Raw genomic sequence first — 11,127 nt, forward strand, 5'->3', positions numbered from 1 at the left:
ACTTTCAATGTGTCAGATGGAGATCATGGTGCCCACATCTTCCGTTACCAGGCCCCTCATGCTATGAAGAGGTGTACATAAACCCTCAGGCTCCACTTTCCAGCAAGAGCACAGAGGAGACAGAAGTGCAGTCCTTCAGAACCCAATAAAATCCTTCCCCATTCACCAAGAATGAAAGAGAAGAGGTGGGCAGAAGAGAGAAAGGCTCAGATAAGGATTGTATTCCAAAAATAGATATTGTAGAAATTCCATGGTAATACTACAGCAGTTACATTTATACACATACAAGATACATGTAGCCACAATGCATCTTCAGCCCTCATGTCCTGCCTCCCAGTGCAATGAACATTGGGTGGCTTCCCACTAAGTAGGGGCCATTCTGATTCAAACACAAAGTGCAACGTAAGTTCACAAGTAGGTTTTCAGCCTGGGAACTCTTTTCATTTTATCAATATCTTCTAGTCTGTAACCATACTTTGAGCACTGAAAATCAATAGTTCTTTCTGTCTGTTTTAAGAAGAGCAGTTCTTTTTAAAAAGTGAATGTGTTTTTCTGAAGAATGATGGGTTTGACCTTTACAGATCAGAGTAGTTAAAGTAGCAATTCTCTCTTCTTATCCAGGAACCTCAACTAAAACCTGTCATCAGGTGTTCACCTGAAGGATTAAACTTCCAAAGGTTGAATTTTGCATTCACTGTAAGGGGAAACATAGGGGCAAGCAAATGAAAACAAATAGCTTTGTATGCAGATACTAGCTTACACAAGCATAGGAACAGTCAGGTATGAATACTTGTTTGTGCATGCAGATACAACCGCCTCCTTCTGACCCTTCATATGCATCTTATAAAAGCAACTTGACTGGCAACTTTTCACGGTTCAGTTCTGTTACTGCAAATTTTAGAGAGTTCAACACAAAAGAAGAAAAAGAACTCCACCAACACCCCACCTCCCCCCAAAAAAATCTGAACAGGAAGGCCAACATTTCATGTAAACTTGATTAGCATTAGGATAACAAAGCAAGTATGAGTCCTGCAATCTCAAGACCCAGAAGACTTTTGTGAGGTAAAACTGCCCAACATACTGAATTTGCAGTCCTCAGATTATTTCCTATAGCAGCCCGGGGTACTCCTGCTCAGGGGAACTGCTCTGCCACACACTCTTTTCTCAGCATGGTTCAAGAGCATTTGATGACAGGAGAAACTTAAAACTTCATTCACCCAAGCCTTTTTTAGAGGAAATAGATTCAGTTAGACCTTATTTTCTTCAATCAGAAGTTAACATTTATTGGTGATTTTATAACAAATTAGATTATTTCTGGGTTTGTCTTTAAATTTTCATGGTAATTCAACACACATCAAGAGGAAAACTAAGTGTACTATACACAGCAAGTAAAGAAACAATGAGAAGAATCTATATGCAGTTTAATAGTTCAGTTTAGTTAAAAAAAACCCTGTAGTGCACAAACACTGAAATTCAGACTCCACTGGCAAACTTGCCTGATAAACTCCACCATGTAGTACTGGATGGGAGAACTTCCTTCACTTGCTCCAGGCTTCCAAGATAACGCAACTTCTGAATTAGAAACTACCACGATCTGGGGCTGATAGGGTGGTGCAGGGGGCATGCACTTATCTAAGCCAGAAGAAATGCAAAGGAATAGCATTAGAGAAGCAGATGGGCTAATAATACACACAATAACCCAACACCCACAGACTTGCAAATCAAATTGATAGGCTTCTCCCCTCACCTGTTGCCCCTCTAAAACTTGTGGAAAAAATAGTAAAACATTACAATACTGCCCTTTGACAGAGATTTAGGTGCAAGTGACCTGCTGTGCTATAGACATGTGCCCTGCCAGTTTTCCAACAGAAAGCCATGTATGCAGCATTACCTTGGGATAAGGTTGTCACGTCTCTGGGCATGCTGGGCCGTCCTTTCCCTGCCCAGCCATAGGCTCCAACGCTAACGCGGTGTGGAGTGCCTGGCTTTAGATCACCGATAACAACTTCCTACCGGAGTCAAGAGAAGGCAAGACAAGAACATTGTGAAAGCTTTTCCACGTAACTGGGGACAGTGCTGTGAGCTGGGATTTGGGGACCTTGCGCAGCATTTTCCATGTAACCTCCCAGGAGGATTGTCCCCAGCCCAGCTCACAAGCAACAAACACAAACAGCACCATGTGTTTCCTCTCAAGCCACAGCTTCGCCCCAGGGGAATCCACAGGGATGACCTGGACCCGTTTCTCAGCATAACTCACAAGGTTGCAGATCGTTCGCGTTTGCAGTCTGGCTTTTTTGCTGGTGAAGTCAAAGTCACATACTATTCCCTTCCTTGAGTCAATTGCTGGCATTCAGTATCAGTCTGGAGCATTTTCTTTTCTTTTTTTTTTTTGGTTTTGTTTTTCTTTTAAATCCAGAAACTGTAGAAGCTCCTGAGAATGAAGCAAGTTGCTCTAGTGTGAACTGATGATCTTTAATTTCTCACGGAGCAGAGACCAGTCCCACTGCCTCTCACAATTTTCCTAGCCCAGCCATAAGCCTTGACCTGAAGTGAGCATTTCACTTATTTGTCCTTCTGCCATAAACACAGAAAGATTAACCCATAGACAACTACTGTAAGGGAGGCGATGCTAACCTCCACATGAAGAGCTTGTGCTGCTGAATACTGTTTATACGAGCCTGCTAAAATCTCCCAGAAATTAGCAAATGTCACCAAAATTTACATTTTATCACATAGTATGGATCAGCTTCAGACATTTAAATCTGGTCTTTAATGGAGGATGTGTACATGTGTACAGAAATTCAGTATTCTTTACCTACAGCCTATCTGTAAAGAGATGTAATCCTAGTTTTACAAATTTGGACAGCATATGCAAGTAAACAGAAATACCAGGTTCTATACCACAGATTGTTTTGGTGAGGAAAAAAAGCACTTGTAAAAAACTGTTTTACAGAGGATTTTCTTCTGTTTTTCATTCTCTGATATTAAAAAACATTTTTCACAATGCGTGTGAAAATGCAGAGATCTCCTTTCTCTTCACACTGGAACAGACTTTAAATCAATTTCCAGTTGCAGTAAAATAGTAAACAATCCCAAAATTTTATTAACAGCTAAATTTCCTTATGACCATCTTCTGGACAAACTCTCCCTCTCTACTCTTTGGGGAACTTATGTTATTACTACAACATTGCTCGGCAACACCCTGCCATCTGTCATTTCTCCAGCCATGGTTTTGGAGTTCCATCACTGATTTCCTATTAACATGGACCACCTGACCATTATCCTGTTTTTCCATCATTCACCCTTGATCTGCTTGAATGCTTTGGATTCATCTGCGAGAGATGATAACAATGCTGGAAACTTAACTGCCCAGAGAGAGGCAGCAAGAACACTCACACCAAAAGATTTATCTGGGTCTTTCAGTCTCGCAGCTGAAGTGACTGAGATCTTTCAAAACATGATCTGAAAAGCCAGTTGCTGAAAATCCAGCACCTCCTCCTGATGACAATACTGATGACCCTGCTCCATGCCATACGTACTGTCCGTCTGTATTTAAACTGTGTGAATTTGTTCCTGCCAGCATCCTTCTTTATTACATTCATTCTTATGAGAAAAAATCCTTCATTATGTGTGTCATTGCTTTCACACTGTTCAGGAACCTGGCCTCTGCAGATAGTGGGATACTGATGCACTTACCTCATATTATTACCTCTAAACTCAAGTCTACAATAAACTAAACAGAATGCATCTTATTGACTGCCAGGCTAATCAAGATCAAAGTCCTATTATCAATTTAGGTATTTAAGTTCAATGTGTGTACCCTCAAAACCTCAGCAAGGTGCTCTCTTATACACATGGCTTTCTGCCTCTTTCTTCTGCAAAGTCCTCTCCATGAACACAGCTGTTGGACATACATTGGGTATGTTTGAAATCAAGTATCTTCTAATCTTCTAGGATCAAGACATTAGTGAATAGATAAAGATTCAGGACATCACCAAGTTACCCTGACCTATGGAAATTTCAGGGAATACCCACCTCACACTTTCAAATGAGATTCTGGAAGAGAAACACATTTCCTTGTACCCCACTGTCCAGGAACCTGGGAGAACATATTTCATCTCTTTTTTTGCTTGTATTTAGGAGAAAGGTCTTAAATCCAAGTTTTTTCAATCCCAGAAGAGGCACAGTGGACTCACAGATAAGGAATTTAGGCAGTATGTGGAAAAGTTAGCTCCCCGTGATTTTTATAGCCTTTCTCTCCACTCAGGTTGTCTCTTTATTTTTGCATGATACCCCAAACTAGACATTACATTGCCGATGAGGCTTTACTAGGCACCAACCTCACTTTCTTTTCTTACACAACACACTTGCTAAAACCCTGAAAAATGACATTTGGTATTTTCATTACAATCTCTCATTCTTGAATGGGGTGAAATAATGTGATGCCTTTTCTGTGGTAGAGAAGCCATGTGTATGTAGAATTTTATATCCCTCCTTGCCCTGCCACACAGCTTGCCCTCCCTCCAAGTGTGTTGAAAATGTTTGTGAGGCCATGCAGTAAACCAGCTGGCAGAAATCAGGATTACAAATTATTTTCCAAAGAAAAGCTCATTTCTGTTTTGTTTTGTTTTGTTTTAATCCAAAAAAACATCAAACCCTGGATTACAGCGCAGCTGCAGAAACTGAGCTGCATTTAATGACACTTGATCCTCTGACAACTCCTTCCCTGCACGACTAGTCTCAGCTGGTCACTCCCCATTTTGTACTGGTGTGTTTGGTGATTTGATAGGGAGCACTGTTGCTCTCCATAGCTCTGCACCTGACCTAAAACCTCCCACCTTTAAAGTCTACTAATTTTTCTTGCTTTTTTTTTTTTTTTAATATTTGTGCTCAACTTCCTGAATATTATGCCCAGTAGAACATCTGCCTTATTAAATTGTACTGCATCTGCACTTCTTCTGGCTGCTCTCACTTACATGTTCTCTATTATAAGATGATATAATAAAGCTATAATACGTTATCCACTTTGCTAATGCACAGGCATATCCACACACTCACACACAGAAACAGGTGATGCAGTTCAGCTCTTGCTACAACAGTCCTGCATGGTCCAGGGAAGCTTCTGAGAAAGCAGCGGGGTCATACCTGGCACCAGGATAGGAATCTTAGTGATGGAAACATGAACTATGCAGACTTAACCACAAAACTATTGCAGATTTCTGTTGAGTTTGGTATGAATATAACAGAAAACATTTCAGCGAGAACACCACTTCCAGAGGATTAATGACAGCTGGGAGCTGATTAATCCCAGTCAGTCATACTTCTACACGAGTACCCCTCAGAAGTGTTATTTTTATCAAGCACTAAAAAAGGGCCCAGCATGGAACCTCAACTTTGAAATGCCATAATCCAGACTCAGCTCAGCTGGGATCGAACCAGATAGTCCTGGTTCAAGCGCATCCTGAGGTCTCATCCAGACATCAGCCTCCTGCAGTCCAACCAAACTTCCCTTAATTCAGACCATGAAAGCTGTGCGAGATCCACCAAGTTTGTGGGATTTCTCCATTCCTAGAACAGCGCTCAGAAAAAAAAAAATTTTGCAAGAGGTTGTTGATGTTAGGGATTTCAGTTAAACACTGAAATTGCTGCCCTTAACCTACCCAAAACTGAGTGCCTCCTGCTTGCTCCCCCTTTCACAATAAAACCAATTTGTTTACTGCTCATAGGAAGCAGACTGGACTGAGTGCAGGACTGGAAATGATTAATCTGAATAATTCACCAGCTGCAAAGACATTAACAGGGCTGGTATTTCTTTCAAACCTGTTTTATACTAGTTGTTAGTCTCCCACTCCTTCCTCATGGGCGTTGCGTGGTTGGCCTCTTCCTGCGCTCCTCCTCCTTGGCTCTTGCTGGACTGGCTCAGGTTTCTCCGTCTCTGTCTCCTCTCCCACTGCCAGACTTCGTTATTCCCTGTCACTGCATGTCTGACTACCCGACTGTCCCTGGCCCCTGTAAGTCCTCACTGCCTGGATAAAGCTCATTTTTTACACAAATTTACTCCAGCAAAACAAGACATCCGCAAATACTTTTGATGACTGAGAGAAAAGTTTATCCATTGCTAAGAAGGGAGCTGCTGTACCTACATATGTCCACCTTCTTCACCTCTGGATTTTGAGCTTTAGCTACTATTTGCCACATTTTGACTATGAAAGATCCTGTATAAGTGCTAAGTAGAATCAACATTTGAGATCAACTTTTGTGTGTGAATCTGGGGGAAGACCAGGTCAGGAATGTTCAATTTCATTTTAAATCACAGCTGCAACCAAGTTTCATGCAAAGCAATACTTACAAAAATTGCTTGTCCTTCAAGTCGACCCTGGGAAAAAGTGAAATAGGACTTGTTAATGAAGTAACATAGTAAAAAGTGATGGCAAAACCACATAAATAATGGGCCAGGGAACTAAAACAAGGCCAGTGTTGCAGCATATAGTAGTCTATGTGGCTGTTATTCATCTGTGTGAGTACTGGGATAGAGACTCTCTTCTCCCAGTGAGTAAAAATTACTGCTGTCAGGATTAAGATAAAAAAACAATGAGCTGTTTGATCTTTGTTGGCACTACTAGCAAGAATGTTTTGGGGGGACAAAAAAAAACAAGTGGAGAATACAGAGGTAAAGATCAGAAGGGAGAAAATAATGCATAAATAAAGAAATAATATGTCATGGCAACAATATTCTTCCATTCACCTTGATCCCAGAAACCTGCAGGAGTCAGAAATGACAACCAGAGTGATGAAAAACTGCAGGAAATCTGAGCATCCCCCTCACTCATGCTTCTCAAGGGGAAGGTTTCTGAGCACTGCCCAGCAGGGATCAGGAAATATCAGTGAATGCATATCATTGAACATCAGGTAGGGAGGCTGAAGGAAGAGGTGTGAGGAAAAAAAGGAGAATGAAGATGAGCAGAAGCGAAAGGAGGAAAAAAATGAATTGTGAAGAAGGATCACCAAATAAAGATTGGAAAGCCTGCAATGCTCCTCTGTGCGCACATGTAAGCCTTTGATTCCTGTGCTGGTAACATCGCTGCCTCATGGGCAGGCTGCCCCTTGCAGAGTGTGGTATGAAAGCACTCCCCTCAGCTCCCAACCTCCTTCGCTCTCTGCCCAAGCAGAGGCTGGAAAATCTCTGTTTCTGCCTTGCTGAACTCAAAGAGCAGCTTCTCTGCACTGACAAAGCACCAGCATGTTTCAAGAACACCCTTTAAAAGCAGACAGTATTAAAACCATCGAGAAGCACGGAGGAATTGCTTTCATCTTGACACTAATTGCTCAGCCGTGGAGCAGAAGAAGATGGGTGGTGTTCATTCGCAAATGGAAAAGGAAAGGGAAATTGGACAGAAAAAAGGAAGGAGGAAAGAGAAGGGTAGAGTGAAATAAAGCAAAGTAAGAAAGCAAAGGAGAGCTAAAAGAAAAAACAGAACTAAAGGAAAGAGGGGAAATGGGAAGCAAGAAGGAAAAGCAGTGCTTTCAAGAACAAAAAAACCCAGAAGTTGATGGAATCTTCTGGAAGATGGACTTGCACACGTGCAACTAAAGCAGCATTATTGAACTTTAAATTCTGTATTTCAGGAGGCCACAGTCACACACAGAGACAAAAATACACCGAAAACTCTGTGTCTCCTTTAACTCAGACATTTACCTTTGTCAGACACTGCAATACAAATACACTGATATTGTACCTCTAACTGTGCATAGAGTCATGCAATTCCCCTTCCATATGTGGAAGTGCACAGAAAATGCATATTCAAAATTAAAAGTTCTATTTTAGTGGGTGCCAAAGGTTAGTACTAGGAAGACGCAAGAAAGTCCCAGTAGTTTTACATGATAAATTAGTCAGACAACAAGGAGCAAAAGTGTATCACGCTAACTGGATTACAGAAAAACATTGTTATTTCCTTTTGCTCAATACCCAGAGCAGATCTGGGGTTTGGATCCTCAGCATAATTCACAAACAAGCAAAAAGTAGACAGTTGCAAGTTCCCACTTGCAAGCTCTGCTCCAGTGCACTGACTGTTGCTGAAAAGAAATACTCACCGTGCTAAGCATATCCAAACTCAGAGGAACATCATGTGAGAGTTGTTTAACTGCTTTGTCATCTTCAACCTCTGAATAAAAGACCTTGGGAAGAACATACAGTCAAGCCAGTTAAAGCAATAACTCAGTGCTTTGGAATGACTTAAAAACAAGTGCATTGTTATCACACCGTGGACAGCATTTGAGCATATGATCCCCTACCTTTTCAAATGTATGAAAAGCTAATGGCCATTAACGGTCCCTTCATATTTGCTAGAAGTTGTCAGTATGACCAAAGGACACCATTTTACTGTGTATATGCTGAACTGATGTGAAACACAGCCTAGCTTTTAGGGCAGACTTGAACTGACAACTTTAATTGTGCATAATTTGGCCATGGTCAGCATGGACAGCTAAAGATTTGTGGGATTGGTCTGCACAAGTTGGGCATTTTACTTCATATAAGGAAGATATTGACATCACATGATTATGTCATTACAAAAATTGCTGTATCTTAAATGTCTTTCCATGTCTGTTGCTGTATACCAGAGACTGAGGAGCCAGAGAGCATCTGCTTTCCTGTGCACAGAGACCCTGAGATGCCAGAGGGTCAAAAGCTAACATGAAGAGAAGATGGTTTGGGTACAACATTATCAATGCTGTTTGCCATCGGTTTTATTTTCATGGCACACATGAGCTCGAGGCTTAAACATAAACTGGGGTTTGGATACTTGTTCTACTGCATGAACAGTGAAAACTATTTATGATTTGTGACTATAAAGTATTGCAACTTTTTGAAAAATATTATTCCCTATAGCAGGGAATTTTCTCACTCTTTTAGTGTACATTAATAATAAAGGTAGTCAGGAATTTTCTGCTTCCAGCCTTTTACATAGAAGTGAATTTTGGATTATGTTTTTCTGGAAATTTTGAATCCTTCCATAGAAAATGCTAACAAAAACAACTGGTATTTGTTTTTTGTTGAAGAGGAAAACAACAAATTCTAGTCGATACCCCACATCTTTGGTGCTAATTCCCCACTGACTAACTTCTATTTTGGGACTGAGGTTCACTGCCGTGGAATATATGTTAAAGCAATACCTAATAAAAATGAATGAATGGCAGATTACTGCTCATTGTTTTTCTGCTCGCACACTAAAACACAGTACCCAGTTTAGGCTAGCCATTCTGTTTTGTCCAATAGGTAGAAGATAATGTGTCAGAGGCTTGGAAAGGGTCAGAGCCTCACCTATAAAATTGCTGGGTAAAACAGGAAAATCACTTGACTTCTTTAAGGGAAATTCACCACTGAGGTAGGGGGGAATAAAACAAAGTCCCTTTTGATAGTTAACACTGTGGCTGGCCTCCCAGGGATGTTATGCAGGACAGTATCTATCAGGGGAATAGACATCATGAAACTCTCCTTCCCCTGTACCTGCTGCCAGTCTGGGAAGGTTTAGAGGCATAGTTTGGAAAAGCTATTCCTGGTAAAGCAATCCGCAGGCTGGGAGTACAAGTCAAAGGATCTGAATGGCCATGCTTCTCCCTTCACTGGCACAGTGTAATATCGACCTGCTCTGCTCTACTTCACTGTTTTATCAGCTGCAGAGATCACCGAGACGCTTGCATGAAAACTACAACAGAAAAGCAATCTATATCCACTGCAAGCCCTTGGTATCCAACCCAAATTCCCATCATAGCTCACTTCTAAAACATGAACTGCTTGTTTCTTAAAGTTACATTTCAATCTGTTTAAGCCTACTGTCCCCTGACTGCTTTCTGGGCAATGGTACTATTTGTTACGAGAGCGGGCTCTCCTTCTTGCTTCACCATGGTGCACATGTAGTCTGAGGCCATGTAAGGTATTGCAATCCTCTACTAGCAGCATAGAGGATCACTTACTGTATATCCCGTGATGGTGCTCGCATGTTGCTTTGGCATCCTCCATTGCACGCTGAATGCTGTGCAGTTCAGTGAGTCCAGCAGTATATCAAGAGGAGGCCCCAGCCTATCTGCTTAAAACAAAATGACATTATATAAGAAGCCATAGGACATAAAACCTCTCCTTTAGCCACTAGACAGGTATGACTTTGAACAGACCTGCGTTGTCCTCATTCCAAACTGTCACACATAACCCACTACTCAGATTTGACTTGGATGCACCTTTTCCTACTCCACCTGTCTGCCCCTCTCCAGTTGCAGGTTATGGCAATAGGATCTCTTGCCATCATGCTTTCAGTGCTGCCACCATCAACCCCATCTCTCACCAGCTGCAGTGGGATAAGGGCATTTTTATATGGGCTATACTGGTCTCACAGCACCTATCTGTCTCCTCCTCTTCACATGGTACAGGTTGGCACTTCAGTACAATGGCTAATTCAACTACTGCAAAAAAAAAAAGGCTGGAGAAGAAGGAAACCCTGAGCTCCACGTCTCTAGTAACATGTTAGCAACTGCATTTACTGTGTGAGAAAGGGTAGGTGGAGGAGCGTGTCTGCTGTGTAACCCAAGCAAGATTTTTAACACAACTTCTCCATACCACCATCGTTCATGCTCTTGAAACCAAACCCACCTAACAAACAACTGTAATTAGTAAAGAACTGATTCAGACACTTAAACAACAATATCATTTTTTTCAAGGTGACAGTTTTACTATCCTTAGTTTTTTGCATGCCCTTACCTATGAGAATTTTAAGTAAAGGCTAAGAAATCCTTTTTTCCCCCCTTTTGTCCACTAGCTCTGACAAAATATCAAGTGAAAACAAGCTACTGTAAATGTCATTTTTAGATGTGAAGCAAGCTTACATCAGATTTACACTTGTCGCTGCCACCAACATATTTGATTTGAAGCTAAATACAAAACTCAACAGCTTAGAAACTCAGCACAGTGCCAATCAGCATCAATATCCAAGTAGTTAAAACAAGGGCAGAACTGATATTCTGGTCCTTTTCAAACTGACCCTGTATTTTCCCACCACTAGAAAACTTTTTGGTTTATGTTTCTTAATTTAAGTGAGCAAGTGTGGCCAGTCGGGGTCCACACCCCTCAGTTAACAC

General features: G+C 41.3%; 1 protein-coding gene across 1 annotated transcript in view; it reads right to left on the minus strand.

Annotated features, from left to right (window-relative positions):
- The window catches only part of EGFLAM (EGF-like, fibronectin type III and laminin G domains), a 57,809-nt gene extending 47,187 nt beyond the window's left edge, over window positions 1–10,622 (minus strand). Inside the window, exons 1-6 of the mRNA XM_010585834.1 lie at window positions 10,610–10,622; window positions 9,973–10,082; window positions 8,092–8,175; window positions 6,350–6,376; window positions 1,892–2,009; window positions 1,497–1,632 (exon numbers count right to left, since the gene is read on the minus strand). Of these exons, the coding sequence (XP_010584136.1) occupies window positions 1,497–1,632; window positions 1,892–2,009; window positions 6,350–6,376; window positions 8,092–8,175; window positions 9,973–10,082; window positions 10,610–10,622 (488 nt within the window). The remainder of the gene's footprint in view (window positions 1–1,496; window positions 1,633–1,891; window positions 2,010–6,349; window positions 6,377–8,091; window positions 8,176–9,972; window positions 10,083–10,609) is intronic.
- Window positions 10,623–11,127: the final 505 nt, after the last annotated feature.

The sequence above is a fragment of the Haliaeetus leucocephalus genome, unplaced genomic scaffold (genome assembly GCF_000737465.1).
Source record: "Haliaeetus leucocephalus isolate CR32 unplaced genomic scaffold, Haliaeetus_leucocephalus-4.0 Scaffold120, whole genome shotgun sequence".
NCBI classification, from domain to species: domain Eukaryota; kingdom Metazoa; phylum Chordata; class Aves; order Accipitriformes; family Accipitridae; genus Haliaeetus; species Haliaeetus leucocephalus.